Raw genomic sequence first — 27,328 nt, 5'->3', positions numbered from 1 at the left:
ATTCATGACCACACTCCCACGCAATTAGATGACACATTTACGCACATCTGAGAAGAAATGTGATGCAGTCTGCAGGATATTAAACCACCGGGAGTCTTTCTGCCCTCATTATTGATGAAGTTAAGGGTGTCCACCCTCACACAGGCCAGTTTTTCAAATCTATCAAACGCCTTCAAAGAAAATTCCTAATAATCAACATATATATGAAATATTTTAGGTCAAATCTGCCTCATCTCGACCGCTCTGAGAATGCGTTATATTCAGTTTGAGAAACATACCAGAAACAGACCAAATGAGCTAAATTGTTGGGGTAAAAAGGCTGTGTCGCATCGTCACGGGAAGTATGTGACCAGGCAGCTGACCCACTGATAAGGCAAGCTTTAAAGTCACCAGTGAGAGGACGGGGTTCACACCTCAGCCACTGCCCACATTAACCTGGCAAGTTTCACTGAGAGAGTGAAATGGCTTCATCATCAAGTACAGGCTTAAAAAGTGTTACTCTATATCTACTGATTATTGCTAGAAATCAGTAGCTTCATTCTTTGTTGGTTAATTCATTATCAATTAGCAGAATTTAAGTTAAGTACATTTTTAGGAGCAATTCAAATCTACTGATGATGAGTGTCATCCATGTAACTAGTCCAGAGTAAGGCGGCATTTTTCGCCTTTTTATTTTTGTTTGTCTTTAACATTTTTCACTGGTTTCTGTAGTTTTTCCAACATGCTTGAAGAAGGACTTACAGCCCATATTATACCTTAAAGGAGGCATCCATCTGTGGCGCTTTTATTCTTCACAGACAGCCATTTTTTTCAATGCAGATGGACAGATACGCAGTCCTCCATAGGCTATGAAAAGTATGCTGAGCATTGATCAAATACTAACTGGCTGAAAGTTAGCTCGGGTCGGTTGGAGAACAGATTTCACATCTAAGAACCAACTGCTCAGGACAGTTATCATCCAACACTTAGTTTCACTCCTTTACAAAGCAGATCTTTGCCCACTATGATTTCTTTTTTTAGCAGAGAAATGCTAAAAGAACAATACAAGCGCTAACACAGCCAAGAGCAGCCCACAGCTCAGATTGTTCAAGATATTTATGGGACTGGCCTCAAGTAGCTGCAAAATACTATAACAGCTAGGTGTGAGTTTGTGTGGAGCACGTACAGAAACTCTAAGGTTGAAGGGGGTCGGGAGGTTGGGAAAAGGAGATTCATCACAAGATGTCAACACATCCTATAGCTGGATCTTTAGGAAATATTTCCAGCAAAAAAGTAAAAAAGTCTGGTGTTTGTCAGTTTCTTAGAGAGTAAACTATATCTTTAGACTTTTGGCACAATCGGTGAACTATTAAAGAAATACCTGACAGCTGTGTTGATAGTTAAAGTAACTGTTGGCAACCACATAAACCTTCACTGGGGTTTCCTATTTGTTAGTAACTCGACACATATTTGAAGCTTTTAGATAAAACACAACTTCCAGACGAAGGAGGACAGTATTAACTATGTTTATGCATTTAGCAGACGCTTTTATCCAAAGTGACTTACAGATAGGCAAATAGGGTAAGGGGGTCTTGCCTAAGGACCCCTACTGGAGATAGTACCTTTCATGCAGGGGATTTGAACCCAGATCTCCCACATGAAAGGTGGCAATCATACCACTACACTATCCAGTTCCAACTAAAATGAGCTCCAGTTAAATCAGTTTCAAAACAGAGTGACTCTGAAAAATAAGAAATACGAGATGCAGAAATCACATGGACGGCCTTTTGTAAGGGTCCCTGAGCTGCTGTTATACCTTAAGGCAGCTCCTGTCTATGGGGTCCATGGGTGTTGGCCTGGGACCGACCACTCTGACATCATCACTGCCGCACTCGAGAGCAGACCACAGCTCCACAACCAGCGTCCGGACAAAACCTGCCACACAACATCAAGCCAGTGGGTTTGTCACTCATAAGTTTACACATAAACTTTACTTCATTTTCAAAGAGAAAGAAAAATTCAGAGTCAACACTTCAGATTTACACGCCGTATTTCATTGATCACTTTCCAAAAAGCATTAAGTTGTAACGGATCTGTTGAACACTTAAATAAGACGTTTTCCTCATCAAACAGCTGTTCAAATCGAATATTGTCTCAGCCTTCACAAAAGTGGACAATGAACACCTCGTCCTGCTCTTTGTTCTTCCACTTATCCTGACACAAACAATTTGACTAACATATGTCCCCCAGGGGCTGCTTCAACGCTGCTTTACACCAGCTGCAAAACAATAACTTACAAGATGTGCCTCAAGTATCACAGATGGTAAGTGTTTGGGCAAATCAGTGTTTTAGTACCTGAACTGTGCAGAGCAGCAACTCCTGGAGCAGTTGCTGCCACCTGCGTCACCATCACCCCATAACCAAACTTCTCACAGCGGCTCACCTACAATAAACACAAGCAAAAAGTCCATTATCCCTCCAAAAGTTCCATCTTTGCAGTTTATATGTTGCACATGTGTGCATACAACACGCTTCACGTTGGGCATCCTGAAAAGACAAGTTAGATCAGTGCACTGTGGAGAAATCTGCAAATTGATTTCCGAGTGCGCACGGCCTTCATTAATTAAAACGCACCGTCACATCCAAAAATAGACTAAGAATAATTACATCTATAATTAAAGTGAAATGTCCAACAGAAGCAATTAGAGGAGTGCGTAAACAATGGCAGTAAATTAGGCTCACTGGGAGTTGGCCAAGGTTTGCATGTAACACCACGTGTGTGTGTGTGTGTGTGTGTGTGTGTGTGTGTGTGTGTGTGTGTGTGTGTGTGTGTGTGTGTGTAAGATATGAATCTTATAAATCATGTTTCCGTAACCAAGTGCTTAAGTAAGAAACACGATTGTGGCCTTGAGGAGAAGCAGGAACAACAAACTACCGGTGGCACGAGTCAGAGATACCAAAGGCCGGGCCAACACAATGAATAAAGACTTTTAAGATGGATTACGTTCGGCTGCATACTGCAGAGAACCCATTAGGCTTCCATGCATATTTTATGTTTTATGCATTAGTTAAAGTTTGGTTTGTGCAAGAAACAACTAAAAAGTAAATGATTTTGCACCGTCTGATGATAAACACTCTGATAAACTCTGTTCTATATCCACATCTCATTGGATTGCTTTAACTCTCGTCAGTGTGGCAGAGAATAACTGAGCAGCATGAAATCATTTTGGTACCTTGATCACATCAAGAATGATGGAACTGCCAAAGTTAAAGGTGAAATCGTATCACTGAACTATAAAACTGTGGCACAACAGTATCAGTGTTTATCAGCACACAAGTTAATATTTATATCAAGGCAAAAAACTATTTACTTAAATAAAAGGAAGCCTACTGTATTGGGCTCATTTGCAGCTTAATATAATATACTACAGAGGCTTTGAACGCAAACTATAAATCAATATGAAGTGACGCAATTGGAAATAACAACTTCTCAAATCCACGGAAATGCTATCTCGACTAACTATATAGCTAGATAGTTTTTTATTACCCTAAGCGCTCAGGTCCAAGGGCAACAACTTGAGTTTTGTCTAAATTTAGAAGCAGAAATGTCTGAGTCATGCAGGTCTTTATGTAATCTGACCAACCTATTGGTTTAATAGATAAGTACAGCTGAGTATCATCAACACAGCAATGGAAATTTATGCCATGCTGTCTAATAATGTTACCTTGTGGAAGCACATATAGAATTTTTATTTTTTTTATTAACCTTCATTTATACAGGTAAAATCTCATTGAGACCTAGGGTCTCATTTGCAAGAGAGACCTGTTTTAGGTAGGCAGCAGCAATAATAATAAATAAAAAGAATTGGTCCAAGCACAGAACCCTGTGAAACTCCATGGCTTACTCTGGTGTGTGAGAAAGAGTCTTCGTTTACAAGAACAAACTGGAATCTATCAGATAAATAGGACTTAAACCGCCCTAATGAAGTTTCTTTAATCCCAATAACATGTTGAAGTCTCTGTAATAGAATGCTGTGATCAATCGTATCAAATGCAGCACTAAGATCCAACAGGACACCATCAGCTATCGGCTAAGAGGAGATCAATAACTTTCAGCAGTGCTGTTTCTGTGCTATGATGTGCTCTGAATCCCGACTGAAATTCTTAAAACAGATTATTTCTGTGTGAAGGATCATAAAGTTGAGCTGCAACTATTCTATTCTGAACTTTAGACGAAAAGGGGAGATTGGACATAGGTTGATAATTAGCTAACTTCTGAATTAAGAGTAGATTTTCTTAAGTAAAGGTTTAATTACAGCAACCTTTCAAAGTCTGAGGTACATATCCTGTCAACAAAGACGGATTGATCAGATCCAATATGCAAGTGTTGATTAAGGGGAAAACCTCCTTGAACAGTCACTGTTTTTGGTCACTATCCAAACCCTTGTGACCATAGTTGGGTGTTGGAACGCAGATGAACCAGTAAACAGATAGCTTTGTTCCCTCTTGTCACGATCATGCTTGGTTGTGTTGTTTTGCTGTGTTTTCTGAGTCTTAGGTGGGGCTGGGCAAGTTTCCTTGGAGCCTGGGACAGAGTCTGGATCGCTCCTGCTTCCACACCTGTTCCTTATCTGCCCTCATCACGACACCCTTTTAAGAGCTTCTGGAGCAACTAGTCTTTGCCAGATTGTCTCACTTCTTAAAGCCCATATAGGATTGGACAGCACAAGGGTCCCAGCAATAAAACACACAGCAGGATGTTTCTGTTTGGAAAATATGAGGCTCAATACAAGCTTATTCTCATTCTTTTAATCACAAGCTATAATTGCTGATGGGTGTACATTAGAAGTGCTGATTTGTTCTCTATGAACATAGATCATTTGTTTCCTCTGTAGCAGGCTGCAAGGTTCACCTTTATGCTGATGATGTTGTTTTGTACCGTACTGCAGCCATTTATTCTGCTGTTAAATCTCCTCAGAATTAAGCTGCACTTAACCATTTGTTCACCTTGAAGAAAACAACCCCTCAGGAGGAGTTTCTAAATGGTGTCAGTCTAAACTCCTGTGGCCTCTTCATTATATCCACGCTTATCTTTACCTTAAGTTTGTGACAGAATCAACAGAATTAAAAGCTTTCCATCCCTCCTTTAACTTAAAGTTAATCTCTGGCAAATTCTGAATACTTTTTCCATTAATTTCAAGGTGGTTTCGTGTCAATAAGATTCATTTGACCCCAAAAAACTGCTCTGCTGGAGCGTCTCTGTGACCAATTATTTGGTTTCGGTAGCTTCCAGGTGTGTCTGCATGATAAGAACGATAAGGACCAAATTGAAAATAACTACAGTTATATTTTTATTTCTTAGTACCTGTAGCTTTTTGGTGAAGCGAGAGAACATGTAGGAGACGCACTCATTGAGGGCTCCTGCCTGCTGGAGCAGCAGCAGCCCTTTAGGAGTTGCAGCAAAGTTCAGCAGGCTGTCCAGTAACGTCTCCTCCCAGAGAAGCCTGTTCCAGAAACACAGAAACCAGGGACACAAAGTAAGCTGCAAAGTTTTGTTTTCCTCCTCCCACAAAAAAAAACAAAAAAACATGAGTAATCTGGGAACAAGATCTATCCAACCCACTCCACTGAGTGTAGTGAGGTCTTCTTCTCTCTTTCCAAGTGTTACTTAAATAAGCGTAGACAGAAAGAGTGAGGTAGAAAATTCAATACTAGAATAAAGAAACTGCTGCTTTACAATTTAAAGGACAAGTTCGGAAGTTTTTTCAGAGATCGACTGGGAGAAATTGATCATTTATTTGTAGTTGTGTTTTCATTAGCATTTAATTACCAGTAACTATGAGACGTTATTTTATCGTGTTAAAATGATCCCTTTGTATCTTCACAGGCAGCATTGCCCACATCCACAGGACCTGCACCTGTTGCACTTCAACAGCGACTGAAAACTGAAAAATTAGACACGGGCTTTATAGAGAAATTCTTATTTTTACAGCGAGTTGTGACGTCAGGTTGACTTTAAAAGGGAGAGTTACAGCAATACAGCTAGCTCTTAAACAGTGGTCATACACCACTGGTCATTTTAAAATACTGGGGTGTTGTTTTTACCACCCAACCATGGTACATACTCAGCATTCCCAACTGAACAGCATCTCAGTTAAGGCCTTCCTCAACTTTCTCCCTTATCCTTCAATCTTATTTCTTTTCATTTGATATCTGTATCTCTAACGTGTTGAAGTATCACACTAAGCTTTCTGAGCCGAGCTGTCTGACCCACAGGTTTCTGAGATAATTCTACTTTAATCAAAGTCAAACAAATCAAATCTGAGGGATAGAAATGAGAAATTATCTTTTATTTCTTTTTAAACCAGAGAAGGATATTCCACATAGAACTATCAGCCACAGGTTAATAAAGTTAAATCTTTATTATTATTTATGATCTCCTGTCAATCATTGACCTCACTCCTTCTGAACCATAATTCAGGTTAACCTGAATGCACCTGTCTTCTGAGTGTTTTTAATGGCTAAAAAAGCTTATTTTTGTAATGTATGTGCTAATAAATTCAATTTTGACCCTGAGACAAGCTGTAACATCTCCCCAGAGATAAATCCAAAACAAACCCACGTCTTTAAATACTCCCAGAGCGCATTATCAGCTTACATTGTGAAGTCTGAATAAAGTATCTTAATAATCTGGTTTTGTTCGTTCGTGTTTGTGTGTCTGAGAGACTTTACATGTTCGTTATTTCCTGGGTTCCAGCGCTGGCTCCTTGTACTGGTGTTGGAACCCTTTCTGATACAGAGCTGACCTGAAAAATAAGATAATTACTGTTAATAATTACAGTTGGACAGAATTACTCCCTGATGTATTCATACTATGATCCTAATACAGAGAGAGAATTAAAAGGAGCTCTTTTCGCTGTTCTTTAACTGAACAACAATACATTTTATACATTTTTTTCTGTTGCTGGGGTGTTATTTGTACTTCATCTCTGTAAACAGCTGCTATTATCTGCCATCAGGACTCTGATCCATGATAACCAAGAACAAAATAATTAGAAATGATTAAAACCTTGAACACCAAGTTAACTTTTCTACTTTTTTGTGCTTGACACATTAAATCAAGAGCACTGAGATTGACTGAATTTGGATTTCAATGCTCCAAATAAAACAAAAAAATGTCTCAACTCTCAGTCTAGTATCCGTTGTGAGTCACAGTGCAGGTGGATAGTAAATATCTAACATAGATGTGATAAAGTCAGGAGGAAGTGAGTGTGCAAATGTCTCATTCAGTTAATTTTTGACATGAATGTCTGGGATGACAAAGTAAGCTGTGAGGTGGCACCACAGTGAATGAGAATAAATAAAATCATGCCGTCTACAAGCTAATACAAGCCGCGATAGTCCTCTGTATCATTCCTCTGTAATGTATCACGGGTAAGAGGAAGTTCTCTGGTTTTGGTTTTATATTCTGAATGTGATGTTCTGTTACGATTGTTCCAAAAACCAAATTAAGCAGATCATAACGGTTAGTTAATTCCCCTTATTTGCAAGAAATGGCAGTTTGTATCTCAATGTGGTGAGTAAATACTCTGCATTCATCAAGCAAATTAAACATGACACGAGCATTCCAGCTACTGAAACTGATCATTAGGCAAAGGCACTGCTCTGTTAGATGATGTGGAAAAAATAATTGAATACAGAGACTCCTCTATTGTTTTTAGGGCTGCGTTAGTCAAGCAGAACTCTCCAGAAAAGGGTTGTATGTCTTGCATTTCAAGAATCTTCCTCTAATAAATACAGCCAGTAACATATGACCTCACAAATAAAGTGGCGTCAGTTTGTTTTCATTTACTTTTCCACATGCAGTTGAGCTAAAAGATAAAAAGGAGCATCCACACAAGAACTGTAAAAGTGTCTAAAAATAGCAAATAGAGTGGGTTTTGGTGAGTGTTTCAACCACAAATGTGCTGCAGGTACTTTTTTCCATGCAGCAGCTATGGCTTTATGCAGGCCATAGGGTCGCAGGAGCTGCAGGCCCTCGCAGGTGTTGTATATCTGTCGACAGACAAAGATGAAAGCTCCACATAGTGTATGAGACGCGTCTGATTCACTCAGAGATGGCAGGCCTTTGTCCAGCAGCCTCAGGGTGAACTGTACGATGACATGAGCAGCAAAGGTTCTGCAGAGGAGAGAGGACAGAGAAAGAAGCTGATAACAGGGAACATCCATGCTGTTTTTATGTGTTATATGAGTGTTTAAAAAATTGTGCTCAAGGTGATTTAATTAGTTCTGATCCCCTTAGTTTTGTTTTTCACTATTTTCAATAATGACATTCATGTTAAGAATTAATCCCAGAGACACACAAGCCAGAAACAGCTCCTGGTGAAATAGGCTCTCTGTTCAAAAGCAGAAGGACAAATTTAAATATGCAGTGAACTCTTCTTTCTTAGTAAAAAAAACACCCCCACATAGCCTCACCTCTCACTGTGGGCCACAACAAGATTCTTCTCATATAAAAAAAGAGCTAATCCTCTGTCAGTGTTAGCAATGCGAGCGAGGACATCAGCAACAAGAGTCAGAGTTGATTCAGGAGACTTCAGTTTGACCTGCAAACCGTAGAAAATAAACAGGCAAAAATCACAGAGCAGCTTCACAAACTAACAGAACCAACTACAGCTCGTAAAAGGCTGATCAATCACTGTCCAGCTGGGACAAGCTGCTTGGAGAAGGCCTCCTAACATGACTGTAGCAACACTTGAATAAACTAATACGTCAACATTATGTTACATTTGGCAAAAATGGAAAGTCCTGACTGTCCAAGACCAGAGGAAGTTTACTTTACTAGTGACAGAAACTTTCCATAAAAAACATGAATACATACGAACTGCAGGCAGCTGTGTGTGTTAGAGGTCGACTGATACATCAGCCGGCCGATATATCGGCCGATATTTTCGTTTTTCTTTTTAACTTGAGTGCGTTTGCTGATCAATTAGTGATTGTTCACATTTCTTTTAAAAAAAAATTTTTTTTTCTTGTATTACTGTTAACAAATCTTCTCAGGAAGGTCATTTGCACTACAAAAGCCTCATGCTGCTATGTAAAGTGCACAAACATTTAAGTGTTAAGATGTTTATTTCTATTATTATATATTTAAATGTTCTACATCGTTTGCTGCTGTTAATATGTTTTGTTAATAAAGGTTTCTTTTTTTTGTTTAAATTGAGACTTGTGTAACATTTGCTATCATTGTGTCATTTTTATCATGTAAATGGAGGCAGAAAAACCAATATCAGCTTCAAGAATTGGCCCAAAAACAAATAAAATAAAATCGGCTGCACATATTGGGGATCGGTTAAAGGGGAACTCTGGTATTTTTAAACCTAGACCTTATTTCTGGCATGAAATACGTTCATCTACTCACTGAGAACAGTTTGGTGAAAGTCGGCGTCCTTTGGAAGATATTTAGATTCCTCACGATCCATATAACGGAGTGAACGGGGCTTAGACGATGCAGCCTCTAAATAAGGCATTATCTGTCTTTATTTCACCAATACTTTAAGAAGAATGAATGAATGAACGTGTGCTATAGCTCTGTTAGCTCATAGCTGCTGTTATGTGGCTACGTGCAGCTATAGGAGAGCTAATGGAGGGATTTCTACACAGGCACTCTACTGGGACCACTTCATCCACACGCCCCCCTGCAGCACAGTTTATTTACTCCGTGCTCTGTGACAGTCAGCTAACTTCACACAGAGTTTGCTGCTGAAAGTTTTGTGCAACATGGCAGGACAAACTGTCATGGCAGTTCCCCTTTAAGACTGATGTCAAAATAATCGGTATAAAAACCCGTATCGGTCGATCACTCGTGTGTGTGTGTGTGTGTGTGTGTGTGTGTGTGTGTGTGTGTGTGTGTGTGTGTGTGTGTGTGTGTGTGTGTGTGTGTGTAAGACCTGCTGTCCACAGAGTAGCGCTATAATAGGAGCAAGTAGTGTCTCGATGACAGGACTCTGGTAGAGACATTCTGCAGCACATTCTGTCCGTTCACACAACATGCAGAGCACCTCCATCACCAAACTGCTGGGCGACAGGAAGTCTGAGCATTCAAACAAAACACACGATAAACTGAATCATGCATGTACTGTACATTAACATCATCTTCACCCCTTAAGAATGACAGCCAACACCTGCTTGTTTTGTAATGTAAATCTTAAAATCCATATGTTGCTGGGTCACTGGTTGGTAGTCAAGTTGCTTCAAAGCAGCCAGATTTTCTTGTAAATCTTTAAAATGGCCTTCAGCAATAATCCTACAGGCTTTCTGAGGTACATTGACTGCTTTACCAATTTTCAGTCCATTTCTTATACCTGACCATGGGTTCTATTTGTTTACTAAGCCACTTAACACCAACTTATGAATCATCTAACAATAAAAAAGGAACCTAACTCAAGGGATGAACCAGTGTTGCATCTACAAAAAGACATGAAAAACAGCAATCAGCGGCAACATCGTCAGCATAACAAAGTCAGTGTACTGGCACACCGTCACATTTTTAGTGAAAAAGTCTTGGTCCAGAGACACATCATTTGTTCCCATTTCTTTAGTTGCATCAATGAAAAACAGTAAAGATAACACAGTTTGACAGACAGAAAATAGGATTTCTGCAGCAACAAGGTGATTCCCAAAGAGCTATTAGCTGAAAACTTGGCATATCTCAGCATGGGGTGCAGTGTGTCCTTAAAACATTTGAGGAAACTGGACAAGTGGAGGACAAAAGAAGAAGAAGGCCTAAGAAATAGGAAAAAATCCACTACACAGACCCTGAAAGATACATCTGGAACTATTCCTGAAGACTACTTGAAGAAAGGTTGAGGCTGTGTTTGAGAATAAAGGAGCTCGGGACTTTCAAGCTCCTTAGAAAAGTAAAAACTCTTGTTTTTTTGTTTGCACATGCTTTACTAAATCACTGCACCTGTTTCTCTTTTTCCAAAAACAAATATAAATGATATGAGGGTGGCTCAGGCCTGTTACATAATATCAATCATCTGACGATGCAGAACATAGACTGTTACGTGCAACTGTGAGAACCTCAGAAATATAATCGAGACCAATCATTTACCACTTTAAGAGGTAATATAAAAACATTCAAAGCAAAGCACTGTAGTGTGAAATAACAGCTGCAGGTGAATAAAAATTTATCATCCTGAGTTCCTGCAGCAGGCAGAGCTGATGATCCTCTGATATAATCAAAGGGAAGAATACTATCGATTGTTGGCAGCAAAGTTGCTGAAGTGTAATTCCTGCAAGTGAAAATGGCAATAAAGATTTTCAGGAGACAGACATAGTATGAGTGAATCCAGTACAAGGTTAAGAGATAAAAGATATGGTCTGAGAAGTGTTTCTTTGTCTCATAGGGAGGGGGGGAGAGTCACCATGTTCCCGCAGGAGCTGATTCCTGACAGAACATAAACCGGGGCGGTGGCCAGACTCATTAAAACTCGTCTGTGTGCCAGCGTAGGAACCCCACCTGAGTGTGAGGCATCACTGCGAAGAGGGTCGGGGTGTCGATACATGATGTTAATCAGGATGACAATGAGGTCTGTCAGACTCACAGCATCTGAAACACAAACGTAATAAATTAGTTAATCACCCTTCTTACGCCCTGTTTAATCAGTGACACTGAAAGTAGGCACTTCTGGGGAGGAAGTGGCCTCCATCATTAGTTCTGCTACCGAGGAATACGGTAATCAACTGTGAGCATAAAAATTTTATGAGGAGGAGTTTCAGTATCAGCTGAGGTTTCAGTGAATGCTGCAATATGTAATTTTGTTGTTTAACTTACCAGGTAAAATCTTTATGGTTCGAGGTGCTTAAATAAGGAGAATTCATGTGTTTCTGAGGTTTTACATAACATTTCAGCAGTTGAACTGTTGAACTTTGGAATTTAACCTTTGTCTTGGTAGCAAATTCAATAAAAAGCATAAAAAAAATACATATTTTCTGGCTCTCTTACTGAGTGATAGAGTGATTGATTAGGAAGAAATCACAGACAGCGCTGTGTCACTTAAAGTAGATAAAACTGGCGTGACGAGATAAGACGTTGCCAAGAACAAATTAGCTTTTACTATCTGCGTTATCGACAACCGTCAACACAACACACACTTTTACATAATTCTTCCAGATAAAAACACTCACAGCGCTAAACAGCTGAAGGAAGCGCTCTAAATCTAGCAGTAAAATCCCTATAATGTCTATTTCTATGTCTAAGTCTGTAACGTTGGAAATATTTTAGAAATATATGAGCACATCGGTAAATTGTAAATAAAAGTGATGAGTCATGACGCATATTTTCCAAGACTGCTTTTTTTTTTTTTTTTATCGGCTGCACAAGAAAAGAGTGATTAACATGTAAATCAGTAACATATATTTGTGATATAACTGATTGCACTGTCTGCCTTAGTTATCAAAAAGGGTGGAGGGGAATAAATTCCTGCATGAGCCAAATGAGGGGAGCGGTTGCTGTGGGCTGATTAGACACATTCCTGTGAATACATACAGTAAAGATCGAAGGGATTATTTTGTTGTGAAATCAAGAACCATCTCTTATGTAACACCTTTCCTCACTTTGCTCTCTTTTCCCCCCCCGTTTAATTTATTTCTCAAATGATATTATGTCCATGTGACATTATTGTGGTTATTAACTTGTGTTTCCCTGTTCCAACAGGTATCCTTTGAATGGTGTTATGGTGTTTCCCCCCCCCTCTTCTCCCTCTTTTCTGTCCTCTGAAACCCCAGCTGGTCGGGGCGGATGGCCACCCTTCCTGGTTCTGGTTCTGTCAGAGGTTTCTTCCTGTTTAAAGGGAGTCGTTTTCCTCCACAGTCGCCTCAGGACGGGAGATTGGACCGAAGAGAAGTTCCGGTGCAATCTGTTGGTTTCCTTAGCGAGGAAACTGTTTTTGAATTGGCTCCATATGAATGAATTGGATTATTTTCTAATTTAATTAATTAGATTTGATTGGATTATGGTTACAATGAATTGAACTCCAACTGGCTTGAATTGGACTGTATTATTGAAGTGCCTTGAGATGACATTTGTTGTATTTGGTGTTATATAAATAAAACTGAATTGAATTGAAAATCAGCACATGGCAATAAAACGTTTAAGTAAGAGCAGCTCCTCATTTGTAGTCACTCAGAACAGTTTCACAGTTTTACTACAATGAAACAGCCCACACCCTATGACGTATACAGGAAAGTTTAGCATCAAACCTTTGTGCCTCCTCGTTTTGATGGGAAAGAGCTTTCTTCCATTGGTGTAGATGATCAGCTTCCCCAGGACACACAAAGAGTGGACAAAGAAAGAATATTCAAGCTCCTTTCTGGAGTAAACACTCCTCTGCAATGAGCCTGAAACATGAAGAGAAAACCAAATTACTCAAGAGTCAAGGCAATCGAGTTGACAGTTGTGAGTGACTGAAAACTCTTTGCATAATCTTTATAATCCTTTTAAATTACCTGCATAAAGACTGCTGGATGTAACCAAGAGAAATGTATTTTATCATTAACTCCATCTTCTGTTCAACTGTTTCTATCCTTTCACTTACTTCTGATAACTGCCAGTAATACATGACTTTAACTGATTCACTAATGAGCTGAAAAGGCAGAGGACAAAGGACCTGCAGAGCAGCTGTCTGAACAATTATTGTAGATTTGCTGCAGTTGATTGAAGGAGCATTTTAAGGTTTATTACCCAAGTAGGTCAAGATTTCAGACTGAACTAAACATGGCGAGGTTGCAGAAAATCAAACGCCAGCAGAGCTCAGACAACTCGACTTCCTTCCTGAGGAGTAAATCCGTGGCAGGAAAGTCAGCATATCGCCACTCATCCAAGACAAGGTCACAGTGTTGTGACTCCAGCAGCCAGCTGGCTTACAGGAGATAACATACCGGCACAACGACACCTGTTCCAGGGCATTTGTTCTGAATGTACCGCTTCCAGAGAAAATTAGGATTAGAATTTGAGATCAAGCTTGATTAATCATCACAAATACAGAAAGTCAGAGAGAGCAGAGCAAGTTGAGACAATTATTTTAAGAAAAAAGAGCTAAGTGGTATCACATCTGTATCCACACTGATGGAAGTCAGAATGGGACTTGCTCTGGTCATCCAACAGTTAATATTATTGTTCTTCCACATGCTGGATGCCTTAAAACATGCACATGTTGTGTCATATTCTCCACAATAGTGTCTTTGAGTCATGTGTTCTTTATAATACACACTGTACATGCAAACACTTCTGTTCTGGCTCCTTTACATTCAGTTAAATCATTTGGGAACATTTTCACTGCATGCTCATTCGTCTCCATATTTCAAGCTTAATCACTGTCACTTTCTCTAATTGCATCTTCAGTTTTCAACTGCTCCATCCTTCATATGTTTTTCTGTCTGCTTTGTCTTTCTTTTCATGCCTGGGTTTAGGTGGCATTGCTGGTGCTTGTAGTTAATTAAATTGGAGCAGCCGTCCCACAGGAAACAATTCTCAAGGAGGAAAAAAACTAAACAACAACTGTGGTGGACATCCACAAGACGAAAATAAAACTAACTCATTTTAATCTCTGGAAATATCTGGAATATCAAGTCATATCTGGTAAGACAACCGGCCAGTCAGCTGATTTTATTCCCAAAAATAAAAACAGATAAGTCACATAATCTTCTTCTCTTAAAATGATCAAGTTTTTCCCAAATATTAGCATTTCCATTCTTATTCACAGCCTCTTAATGTGAATCAACAACAGCAACAGAAACAAAGTTTTGGGATGAAGCAGAACATACCTGAACAGACTGTAAAGACCCTTCTCCTAACCCTAAACTCTGCTCCTAATTTAAAACAGTAACCTCTCGATTGAAGTGAGCAAAAGTTAAAGAAAAGTGTTTAAATATACATGAGCGACAAACTAAGCTGGTGAGGAAACAAACTTCCGGACCGTTCCACTTACCAGTGCTCTTCTGCTCCCCTGGATGAGCATCAGTTGTGTCACTTGTAAACCTTTCACAGGATTCACTGTAATGGATGCACTGCTGAAGAGCTGCAACGATCTGAAAAAGAGTGAAACATGGTAACTCAGTATGTTAACGCAGCCTCCTTTAAACCAAGAGCCCACAATCTGCTGTGTTTAAGTGTTATAGATGGTTTAGAAAGTTAAAGGATTGATTTTACAGTAATACTCCAGAGCTGTAAGAGTTAGGAATTGATCAATACATTCTTAAATATGTAAAGGACAATCTTTCTGGTGCCTCTTTAGATGTGTTTTGACCCCCAGCTTTGAGGATTCATATCAACCACAGGCCCAAAGGACTAAACAAGGAGATACTTTACCTCTAAAATCTGATACAGTGAAGAAGAAGGACGACCAAAGAATTTGTGGGCATAGATCTCAAACCACTGGCTGCACAGTTTACAGCTGAACACAGCTCCAACAGGACAATGACCCCCAACACACTCATAAAGCAAGCAGCAAATTTGAGAGGTGGAGAAAATTTAAATATTAACAGTTCCTAGGACACTGAACATCTAACCAGCTTCGAATAGGGAACAGTTAAAAAATGCCTCGACATTCAACACCCTGATGAAAGGTAGAAAATTCTGCCCACAATGTTTGCAGGTTCGTGTTATCAAAGATTGTTACGGTTGTAACCAAGCACCACACTTTAAAATGCTAAAAAAAGAACATTTCCATCTGAAAATGGATCATTATCTGCCTCAAGGAGGAAATGATTTTCTATTTTAGCATTTTCTTACAGTTTCCTGAATTTTCTGAATGGCAGGCTGTCCATTCGTTTGGCTGCTTCTCTCTTATTGGATCATTTCTTAAATGGCAAAGAAGCTGCTGAGAAATATTGATAACTAAATGAGTTACTCACCAAAGACTTGTATTTTCTCTCCAGGTGTCTGAGAACGACTGTCCTGCTGTAGTAGCCATGCTGAGTGAGGAAGGAGTGGACAAATCAGGAGAGAGGAAAATTAATTACGTATTCTGGATGTTACAGAGAGAACAAGAAAAGATACTTCTATTAGCAACAGGTGAACAAAAATGTATTTTACAGTAGTGTGGAAAACTTTTGAGCCACCCCTCATTTCTGTATACATTACTAGGAAAATGGGTGATGGGCGATACAAGGAAAAACTGAATATAAGACGGTTTTGACAGAGTTTGTTCAGTTCTAAGCAGCTTTAAAGTGAATATCTGGTCTGAGCTCCTTTATCCTGCAACACAGCCTGAACCCTCTGAGACAAGCTTTCTGTCATTTCTTTAAGGAGTCTTCAGGAATAGTTCTCCAGGCTTCTTGAAGGACATCCCAAAGCTCTTCTTTGGATGTCGGCTGCCTTTTGTTCCGTTCTCTGTCAGATGATCCCACACTGCTTCAATAATGTTGAGGTCCGGGCTCTGGGGAGGATTCATCCCTCCATAAGACCTGTTGCCACTGATTTTCAGTCCACTTCTTGTGTCATTTGGCATAGCTCAGCCTTTTCTCCCTGTTTCCCTTCCTTAAGAACGGCTTCTTGACAGCCACCCTTCCATGGAGACCATTTCTGATGAGGCTTGGGCCAACAGTAGATGGATCAGCTGAAGGTCCAGATGCATCTCTCAGGTCCTGTCAGGTCACAGCTGGATTTTTTCCTCTTTCTTAAGGACATCACTTTCAGATCCTGTTCATCTGCTGTAGATAGTTTTTTAGGCCTGACACTTCTTCTTTTGTCCTCCACTTGTCCAGTTTCCTCAAATGTTTTAAGGACACACTGCACACCATGCTGAGATATGCCAAGTTTTCAGCTAAATAGCTCTTTGGGAATCACCTTGTTGCTGCAGAAATCCTATTTTCTGTCTGTCAAACTGTGTTATCTTTGCTGTTTTTTATAGATGAAACTAAAGAAATGGGAACAAATTATGAGTCTTTGTGACAGGCTTTGTGAAGATATGATTTAAACTCTTTGTGTGGATTCAACACTGGTTAATGCATTCAGTTCGGTGCCCTTTCTACACTCTGAAAATGGTCAGGTACATGAACTGCACTAAAAATCAGTGAAAAAGCCAAAGAAAATCTTTGAAAGACCTTCGGCTAGCTTGAATGATTAATACTCAAGACCATTTTAAGAAAGTCTGGCTGTTTGGATGCAAAATATAAAGAAATGAAAGGTGGATCAAGACTTACTCAGTACTATTCCTACATTATATTTGGCTGCAAAACATACCATCCACTTATTAAACCAGGTAGCTTTAACATCCAGCAAGGCCAGTAAGTGGATTGGTTCCAGGGTTTTCTCGGTTCCCGTTAAGCCATGTTCATGATGGAAGGACAACAGCGAGAAGGTGCTCTCTATAACCTCCTCCATATATCTGAAGCAGAGCAGAAAGACATGAGCATGGACAGCTGACAGTTTATCCACCAAAAGGCTCAAACTGAGGTAAAGAGCATTTTACAGAATTCTTATTTCAAACCAGATTTTAATATAGTGAATAAGGTCGGTATGAGGTCGGCTGATTTCAGTCAGAGACAGAAACTTACTTCTCTGGATGGCGAATCCAGTAAGTAGTCACCTCCTTCTGAAAGTCATTCATCAATCGAATCTGGGACAAAACAGAAAGAATGAAAGAAGCATGCGGTAACTTTCTTGTAAGGAGATGAACTGGAGAGACTGTAGGCTATAAGGTGTCCTACCTGTTTAAGAAGATGACTGATCTCAGGTCTGTGAATGTCGATGGTAGCTGAGCCACTTGGAAAGCTCAGCTTGTGTGTCAGAAAACTTGATTCCACACTTTTAGCTGCTCAGGCAAAATATTCCTCTTACAAATCATGCATCATTTTTCAGATAATACACATTTCAACCTGTACAACTACTTTAAATGCACATATTTTTTATTTAACAGTTTGTTAACATTACAAAAGAAATTGATCATGCATTGATGATGCCTGTATGAATAATTTATTTGGTATGAAACACCTTCAATGATTCCGCTCAGAGCTGAATCACTGGAAACCATTTCATCTGTGTCATTAGACAATACTAAACTCATAAGAAAAGAGGCTTTTATTCATTTGGGACAATGAATCAGATGTTTTTTCTATTTAAAAAATGCTTTTTTGTTGGTACATCAAAGCCCTGAAAGGCTCATTCAGGCTGGCCTACCCAAGCTGGTGTAGATCTCCCGAGTGACGTTCAGTGGAGAAGAGGAAAAGCTTTTAGCAAAGAACTGCAGCACATTCTCCTGACAGAGGTGAGAGGAAAGGGCATTTCATTTCATTACGGACACACACACACGAGGAAGACAAACCAGATTAAGCAGGCGTGACATGACTGCACGTAGTATTCCACATCAATCCTAATTTAAAGCTCGAACTGGAGAATGACATGATTAGTATTGGTAAACAATAGTTAATAAATGAAACATCAGCGTGTCGGACACAGATGCAGATGAGGCTGCGCAGGACTCACGTTGAGGTCGGGCTCAATCAGAGCCGCACAGAGGTTCCTGCGCAGGATGCTCCAGCTCTCACAGCTCAGGACGTCAGAAGGAGGGGCGCAGCAGAGAACCTGAAGAGCATCGTGGCGCACCTGCACACAGACTGACATCATTCACCTGGACAACACCGTAAAACAGTGTTGTGTGGCCTTTGACCTCTGACCCTATTACACAAACCAATGTCCACTTTCAAACACTTCTTTTGTATAACTACTCAGCCCCTTTTTTAAATTCACCCCAGATGATTCAGTGATCTATAAAAGAAACCGTTGACGGCTACTATCAGCTAATAGGCTACTAGCTTTTCATAGACTGTTTTCTCATAATGAAATCTTGTTTCCCATAAAAAAAAACATGTCAAACTAACGAGGAACACTGTGTTAACATGTTCAGACAGAGAAAAGTAGCTTCAGCTACAAGTTAAATGATTGTGTCGTGTTCATTAGGCTGAGAAGTTGAGGAAACAACTCAGTCCTGCAGCTAACTAATACAACTACAATTAAAAGGAGGAAAGTTTTGACAGTTCTTACTTTTATTCATTTAAAATCTGTGAGATTCCTCTGAACAGCTAATCATGTCAAATTAACTGGCTGCTGCTGCGTGAGCCTGCCTGGTAATGTGTCTGTTTGAGTTCAGACTTGTGCTAAGCTACAAGTGATGCGTCTATTTTTCTAGGTACTAGTCAGATTACAGTCTGAAAATGTTAAAGAACAGTACCGGGAGTAATTCAGTGGCATTTTACTGGCTCCCATTTTGTTAATCATCTTAAAATGCCTCCAATTTATAGTGTACAGACATCACTTCCCTGGCTGGGAACCACACAAGGTCTCCAGATGACAGAAAAATACTGAAAAGCAGAAGTGAACTCATGTTAATGCCTGATGTTAAAATCACTCCTTGTACCTCTTTGGGCTTGTTAGAGTCAAGTTTTTCAGCCAAAACCTGCAGCTGCTCTTGTCTGATGAATGCATAACTCTGTAAAAGAAAATGAACATGAAACAAAAGGAATTATGAGCCAGTCTACAGTTTCATAGCTTCATGTATAAATATACTGCTGGCTCTCATCTACACTTAATCTAAGATGGAAAGAAACAAGATTATGCAACCAATGCCATCCAAAGACCAGAGACAAGATATAATCTTAGTCCTTTGTTTGAAACAGTAAAGGCTTTTAGAGATAAAACAAATTAGTAGTACATTTCAGCCACTTTCCCTTGTCTCTGACCTGGTTGAAGGAGGAGTCGCTGTCAGAGCAGTTATCGGTGTACTGACTGTTGGACTGACTGTGTTCCCTCTCTCTGTACATCTCCTTCCTCAGTTGGTCCTCCTCAAATTTGTTGATTAAAGACTCTACAACCACGATCATGGTGTTTTTCAAGGTCTGCATCATCTGTTGATACCTATTGAAAGAGAGAAGGTTAAACCATCTAAACCAACTTCAAAAAGCTGGTCAGATTGTACTGCTGTGTTACTGTGAGGTGTAAAACAAATACAGGCACTGTGATCCAGGTGGGGGACGAAAATTCATTTAGAAAACATCAAGAATGTTGAATATTTATAAAATCACCACCACACTGAAGTTTGTAGCAGAAACACTTCAGACAAAGAAACACTCAGAGAACAGGTCACCTGACAAGTCAGGAGGGAAAACAAAAAAGACTATTATAGACTAGAAGAAAATAGGTCAGATGCAAAACTCAAACCCTTAGACAATACATCAGAGAATGAAAAATTTACAATAATACTGACATTTAAGAATGAAAGTATCACAGAATCAAAGCATGTCATGTATACAGAGGCTGAAGGAAGTTAAGGATTGCTAAAAAAAAAAAAGTGTACTGTATAAACCCAGAATGCTTCTCTTTTGTACAAAAAATATTTAGCAGTAAGACAATTTAACCAGTTCAATGCCAGTACCTGAAAGAGGAAATGTTGGGCTTATGAAATGTACTGCAACTGTGTCCTCGTTATGAAAAGCAGACCTTTGGTCAGAGATTCTGGGAGCTTAATTAATGACTCAGGGATGGAAGATCAGCTCCAAGACATTTGATTCTAGATCCCAATGAGCTGAATCTTCTTGAGATAAATTTAAAAAATGCTTGTGTCCATGTGTGACCAACTGTTGCTCATATCTTTGCTGAAAAAAATGCTTCTTAAACCAGCTATCTGAAGTTGGAAGTTTGGAACTATAGTTTTAAAACATGGACACAGAGAAAAATATGCAGTGCATTCAATTTTTTCCCCTATCTGGCACAAAAAGTCTTCCCCCAAAAAAGCCAATGTCAGCAACCCTTGACGCATCAACTAGGTTCTTATTACACAATGCAGCAGATGTACAAGAAACTATTCAAGAACAGTTCAAATCCTGGAAAGTTTTAAACTCATTTTCCTTTGAAAAAAGTAGAGTTTTCCACCTTTCTAAAGTCAATGTAAGTCAGCAGAAATTAAACAATGAATCAGCAGAATAAAAACTAGCCAGAACTATCTAAATAGTAGAAATAAAGAGGTGCTGAAAGTGGATAATCTGACAACGGCTCCAGTCACTGACACCATGACAGGACCACACTGGATAATCTGTGAATTTAAAACACATCAGAAAATATGACAGCATGATTTGATAAAAACTTAAAAGAGCTCAGAGACTCACTCGGCTGAGTCTCTGGTCTTTCTGGTCACGGCATGAATCAGGGTGTCCTGTCCTGAGCCAATGGCATGCTGTCCTTCTCCTCTGGTCATGTTCTTTGTCTCCTCTTCCACCACAGTGCCCAGAGAGTTCTCCACATACTGACGCAGATACTTGACAAACTCATAACTGAAAGCAGAGCAGATCACACTTAGTGCCCAAAATCAACAATACAGTTATTTAAGATAATATCAGGCTGTTTGTGGGTGGCTTTACTTATGGAAGTTCTTGTCAGTCTCCTCCAGGTGGAGGAGGATCTCTTCAGCACATTCAGTCGATGGTGCACAAGAGATCTTGTCGTTGATGCTTCTGAGAAGCTGCTTGAGGAGAGATTGTAACTCCATTTCATCTTCAGCCGACAACTGAGACATCTCTGCTGCTGGTGTGCACAAGAGTAAGTATTATTCAGAGTAAGGCGTTTGGGGAAACAGCCAGTGATGGAAGAACTTTTAAAAAGTCAGGACATCAATATGTAAACTTAATCTAAAAACAAAATGCGTCACAGAGCAAGATGAACACAACTCATTCTACCAAATAACGATTTAAGAGGTATAAAAGTTATGGTTTGGAATGTCATGCCAATGTACGGACCAATAAACATGTAGTAGAAGCATGAAGATAATGCGAAGAAACCCATCAACATCCCACACATAAATTAGTGCACATACGCACATAATTAATGTTGCAAAAGATACCAAAAATTCACCTGTTTGTGCCACTCAGAAAAGTTATATTGGACCATTTTCCTCAGTGAATAATGATTGCATATCATTTTGGTTGATTAGGTTCTGCTCATCAAATGTATAAGAAACGGAGAAAAGTCAAATTGCTTGTTGTTACTGCAAGTGTGAATTTGTTTTATGAGCTAAACCTAAAGATTATCAATTTACTGAACACGAAGTTGCTACCATAAGCCTGCTTTATACGCAGCAAAAAACAAAAGAACTGTCCCTCATCGTGAATAAAGTTCCCACCCCCAAATATGTCATTTCATTTGACTTATCAGAAGCAGTTTTCTGCACTTTGGCATTTCTCATTCAGTTTTCAGTGTGTGCTCATTAGTTTATCCCCAACAGGTGTGAGAATTGGCTCCGTTTCTGATCAAACTGGCGTCTTCACGGATTAAAGCGGTCCACGTGCTAGTTTAAACCCAAATATTAAAATAACAGCTAAAGGCGTGACTTACTTTATGGTGGACACTCAAATCTATTTATCCTGGTGCTGAAGCCACGGAATTTTGGGCTTTTTATAGTTAGCTTGATGCTGCCTAACGCATCGCTGAGATGCAGCTAACTGTTGACAAAATTAGCCGACATTTAGCAAAATAGCGACTAAAAGCGAAAATGCTCCAGAATACTTTAATCACCGAACTAAACATCAATGCACTGTGTGAGGAATATAAACAAAGTCACCCTTTTCTACACTGGTAAACGCTTTTCATCCAGAACACATCCAGCAGTTGTGTCTCTATGGAAACCTCTACATCATTTTACAGCGGTGCATTGTGGGATATCTAATATACTTTCACCAGACCACTCAAGCGTCGGAAATATGGACTTCACACCACTAATGAGGGTAACTTGTAAATTCATATTACATATTTTAGTTAAAAAATAAACACTCGTTAATATTACTATATCTTATCAATTCAGTGCCAATCACTTGGGACCACAATTAATTTAAATATGTAATTTTGTGTTTAAAGCTACTCTGACCGTTTTTTTTCGCATGCTTTTTAAAGCAGCAGCGTTGTTCTAACACTGTCACGTGACCCAATGTTTTGTTACTTTACCGGGTGCCACAGCAGACGTCCCGAACAGTTTAAAATCGTCTATTAGCTTATTTCGAAATTAACTTTCACGAAATGTTTTACTCTCACGTCTGACTTGCTAGTTAAGATTGCGTTTCAGCGTTTTATCGTATGAATACTTTTAACTAGCTAGTTAGCTTTAGAATCAATAGTGTGGACCATGGCGGCAGTGGACAGCTTTCAGTTTTTGTACAGAGAAATTTCTCGGTCGTGCAGCTCTTACTGTGAGACCCTGGCCCTGGTTGGGGCTCTGTACACGGCCAGCAGAGCGGTAATCATGTTGAGTGACTGTTGCACGTTGGTTAGGGTTCATTTCCTACCAAGAATGATCCCATGTAGGAAGCTAACCCAGAGCTATGGGGACTGGGCTGTAATATATGGTAAGAATAGACACAGCAGTTTAACACATTACTATTACATCATTATTCATTACGATAATCCATTGAATTAATGGGGCAGCTAATATGAAGGGTATTTTTGCAGGGAAGAGTGGCAGAAGGGATATGAAAAGAGCAAGTAGACGATATAAAATTAATTTAAATCTGTCTGTAAGATGTCAGGAAATTTTAGAGCCTAAGCTAGTTTCTGTTGGTAGTTTGTTTCTTCTAACCAGTAGTTTTCTAGTAGTAATGTCTAAAAACTGAGGTAAAGGTGAGGAAAAGATTCAGGTGGTCTGAGGAAAGGCCAAGGACAGAAACCACTGTTGGATGAGCTTGGAGCCCTCAGGCAGCACTGCATGAGAAACCGTCAGGCCACCATGATCAATACAGCCACATGGGCTCAGGAGGAGCTCGGAAAAGCATTTTCACTCAACACAGTCCACGGCTGCATCCAGAAATGTGAGCTGAAGCTGTATCACACCAGGAGGAAGCCATATATCAGCTCTGTGCAGAACCACGGCCCAGTTCTCTGGACACCAGCTCATCTCAGATGGACAGAAAGACAGTGGACACGTGTTCTGTGGGCAGATGAGTCCACGTTTCAGCTGCTTCTGGGAAAAACTGACGTCTGCTTCTCCAAAGATGAGAAAGAGCACACAGGCTGTCATCAGAGAAAGGTTTAAAGCCAGCGTCTGTGATGGTATGGGGCTGCATCAGAGTCCATGGCATGGAGGGCTTCATCTGTGTGAAGGTACCACTGATGCACAGCTGGATGTTGGAGTTCTGGAGAGACAGATGCTGCCATCAAGGTGCCGTCTTTTCCCGGGAGGTCCATGGTTATTTCAGCAGGACGAGGCTTCCAGCAGCTTCATACACACAGAGTGTGCCTGCCTGCCTGCCTGCAGTCCACATCTGTCTCCTGCTGCAGATGTTGGAGCATCATGAAGAGGAGAACCAGACAACAACAACCACAGACTGTGGTTTTAATTTTTTAATGGCATTTTATAAAATATCCCAACTTCCCGGAAATGGTGTTTGTTGCTAGCTGGAGCCTGAGTGTGCTGCCATGCTGAAACTATCAGTGCTTATTCTTTCTTTCACTGATAAAAACTTCTATCTTCTATCCTGTCAGGTGCATCTGAACCTGTAGCCAAAGCATATGCTGAGGAGCTGGCCAGGCATGGCATCAGCATTATCTTTGTCTCTCAGGACAACACTTCCATCAGAGACACTGCTGCATCCCTCTCCCAAAGCTACGAGGTGGAAACGACTGTCGTCTTGGCTGATTTGTCTCTGGGCCACGCGGCAAGCAAACCCATCAAAGAAGCAATGAGGGGTAAAGATATCGGCTTCTTGGTGAACTGTGTGGATGAGTCATTGACCTCTCCTCAGAGCCTGATTGAAGTGCCTGAACAGGGCCTGTGGGATCAGGTGAATAAAAACGTTACATTTGCTACTTTGATGACCCGACTGGTACTGCCAGGAATGGTGGAGCGCAGCAGAGGGGCTGTCGTCAATATATCATCAGGTGCCTGCTGCAGACCCCTGCATGGAAGAGTGACCCTCACCGCCTTCACTGTGAGACAGATCTGTTCCCTACATGAATACTTATTCACAGTAGATGTTTTGTAAGAGCTCATTGATTAGTTTTAAAATAGATCTGTTGACATTAGAACCTCCTCTAAACAGTAAAGTTAATTATTTTCTAAGTGAATTTCAGGAGAAGTTTGTAGCTTGTTTCTTAAACTGCATCCATCAGAATGTGTTACATTTATCACGGTTTTTCCAACCTTTCAGGGATATATGGATCATTTCTCCAGAGCTCTTCACCTTGAGTATAGCGGCAGAGGGATCTTCATTCAGAGTCTGATCCCTTTCCAGGTAATCGCCTGATGTGGATTAACTTCTACGTGTTTGACCTCACTACCTGTTCTGGTGCCACAAAGCGTTCAGATCTTGCTGCTCCCTTTCCAGTTCTCAGCCTTGTTGGAGATTTTCATAGAAAATGTTACAGTTGTTCAGTTTTATTCATAAAACTCAAAGTATGAATTTTCTTCATATCGTAACATTTAACTTGTTTTTTTGCTGTGAACGTTCTTCATGTATGTTTTTCTATTTAAACTCTTTGATTAAATGGGGTTTAAACAGTAAATGCTTATTGTCATTAGGACACAGTGGAAATCATCCTTCTTATGTCACTTCAGATAGCTTCAAGTGGGCAGCAACCATCTTCATCCTCATCAACAGAGGGCTGGTTTGTTCCGAAGCCAGAGGTTTACGCTCGCCACGCCATCTCTACGCTGGGCGTCTCAAACAGAACCACGGGCTACTGGCCTCATACGCTGCAGGTCAGTGCAAAATAAAACATGCTGCCTAAGCTTTTTGAATGAAAAAGATGTAAAAAGTACACTGAACACAAATACAGATGTTCTCTTTATGAAGAATCTGACTCTTAAACTGGATCTGCTTTTCTCTTCTTCACAGTATGGCCTGATGAGATGTATTCCAGAGTGGATTTGGGTTCTCGGATCACGGGTGCTCATCAGCGCCAGCTAAGAGCTTAAAAGCCAGTTGCTGAGTTTCAGAAATCAGAGATTTCTATCTGCTGATTTGGTGGAGATTTCTTGGGAACCTGTAGAGGAATTCTCCCAAAGTCTCCTCTATTTCTCCTCCTAAATGTTACTTGAAACAAAAAAAAAACCAACAACATCGTAATCGCGCTCTTTATGGTTGCCAGACATACGATTACATTAAGCTCGCTGGGGCATAACAATCTGATGTCTGTGTTTCTCTGATCATAACTTGGTTCAAGTCAGTGAACAGTTCACATGACTAATTCCTGCTTGAAGTTGCAGTAAAACTGAATGTAAAATAATTTATTTTCCATGCGTTTGAAAAAGTGCAAAACAGCAAACAAGCTTAGAAGAAAACTTCAGTCAGTGTTGCATGAAAAAGAAGGAGGAGGGATAGAAACAGTCTATAAAAATTGTAAGAGATAAACAGTAAGGAAGACATTTAACCGACATACTCATTAGTCTTAACTCGGTCCCTGTTTGACCTACTTCCTGTGTGATTTGAGTTTTAACTTAAAACAGCTTTTGCAATATTTAGTCGGTTTTTACCAGCTCATATCGAGCCGATATTTGCTTAAAATAAATAAAAAAAGAGAGTGATAGGTTATTAAATTCCACTGTGTCTGTGTTGGTGTGAAAAAGCTACAGTTTGCAACAATAACTTCTTCTTTTTTTTTTTGAGAATTAAGAACACGAGTGAAACATAGAGATTAAAGGTGAAAAAGACTCTTAAATATCCACTTTGAACCTGAACACATTCCTGCACTGTGATTATTGTGTCTGTAGCTTATCTGGCTCAAAGAGTCCAGCATGTATCAGCAGGGTATTATACTTTTTTTTTTAATTAGGAGTGTTTACAGGCAGATACTTTGTGTGATGATGAGGAGTGAAAGCTTTTGGTGAAGTTCTGCTCACTGTGAGGTTCAAGCATCGACTGGAGGGATTTTCAAATGCAGTAAAGAGTGAGATTATGGTGTTCTTTTGAGAAGCTGCAGCTAGTATTTGTAGATTTTGAAGCAGGTTAAGTTTTTTTTTTCTCTAAAATACTAAATGTGTCATTATAGTCCAAAAGTAGACCAATTAATAAATCTCTTCTTCCATTAAAGCACCACTGTCCTGCTCATTTTAACTGTCTGATGTGACTGGTTGATGTTTATCCTCCCACAGGCTGAGTCACACCTCTGACTGGTGTGTTTTTAACTCAATATGTTCAAGGCCAGATGGGCACAGTTTGGGTTGTTTTCCTCTTCAAAATATCAGGTGAACAATGCACTTATTTATTTATATTATTTATTCCTTTGGAGCTCTTACTGCTTTCATAAGGAATAAAGAGGGTAAGAAGCAGCCAGGAGCTGCTAATTAAATACACTTTATCAACTGATCAT

General features: G+C 39.8%; 2 protein-coding genes across 2 annotated transcripts in view; one reads left to right on the top strand and one right to left on the bottom strand.

Annotated features, from left to right (window-relative positions):
* The window catches only part of tbc1d32 (TBC1 domain family, member 32), an 81,453-nt gene extending 58,834 nt beyond the window's left edge, over positions 1-22,619 (bottom strand). Inside the window, exons 1-21 of the mRNA XM_072362604.1 lie at positions 22,367-22,619; positions 21,397-21,559; positions 21,145-21,309; positions 19,723-19,897; positions 19,401-19,472; positions 18,470-18,589; positions 18,164-18,242; positions 17,695-17,798; positions 17,542-17,603; positions 17,228-17,372; positions 15,898-15,957; positions 14,973-15,072; positions 13,246-13,383; positions 11,504-11,593; positions 9,930-10,072; positions 8,458-8,585; positions 7,957-8,158; positions 6,712-6,785; positions 5,345-5,483; positions 2,335-2,422; positions 1,796-1,914 (exon numbers count right to left, since the gene is read on the bottom strand). Coding sequence (XP_072218705.1) covers positions 1,796-1,914; positions 2,335-2,422; positions 5,345-5,483; positions 6,712-6,785; positions 7,957-8,158; positions 8,458-8,585; positions 9,930-10,072; positions 11,504-11,593; positions 13,246-13,383; positions 14,973-15,072; positions 15,898-15,957; positions 17,228-17,372; positions 17,542-17,603; positions 17,695-17,798; positions 18,164-18,242; positions 18,470-18,589; positions 19,401-19,472; positions 19,723-19,897; positions 21,145-21,309; positions 21,397-21,551 — 2,358 coding nt within the window. The 5' untranslated portion in view covers positions 21,552-21,559; positions 22,367-22,619. The remainder of the gene's footprint in view (positions 1-1,795; positions 1,915-2,334; positions 2,423-5,344; positions 5,484-6,711; positions 6,786-7,956; positions 8,159-8,457; positions 8,586-9,929; positions 10,073-11,503; positions 11,594-13,245; positions 13,384-14,972; positions 15,073-15,897; positions 15,958-17,227; positions 17,373-17,541; positions 17,604-17,694; positions 17,799-18,163; positions 18,243-18,469; positions 18,590-19,400; positions 19,473-19,722; positions 19,898-21,144; positions 21,310-21,396; positions 21,560-22,366) is intronic.
* A 325-nt stretch (positions 22,620-22,944) lies between these two features.
* hsdl1 (hydroxysteroid dehydrogenase like 1) lies at positions 22,945-26,980 on the top strand. The gene is made up of 5 exons (XM_072362702.1): positions 22,945-23,370; positions 24,503-24,948; positions 25,168-25,251; positions 25,575-25,718; positions 25,855-26,980. Exons 1-5 carry the CDS (start codon positions 23,151-23,153, stop codon positions 25,924-25,926), a joined length of 966 nt encoding a protein of 321 aa, XP_072218803.1. The 5' UTR covers positions 22,945-23,150; the 3' UTR covers positions 25,927-26,980.
* The last annotated feature ends 348 nt before the right edge of the window (positions 26,981-27,328 follow it).

Source organism: Leuresthes tenuis, unplaced genomic scaffold, assembly GCF_036924035.1.
Source record: "Leuresthes tenuis unplaced genomic scaffold, fLeuTen1.0.hap1 SCAF_13, whole genome shotgun sequence".
Classification (NCBI taxonomy): Eukaryota; Metazoa; Chordata; class Actinopteri; order Atheriniformes; family Atherinopsidae; genus Leuresthes; species Leuresthes tenuis.
The sequence above is the reverse complement of the archived record's forward strand: the minus strand, read 5'-3'. Positions and strand labels throughout refer to the sequence as shown.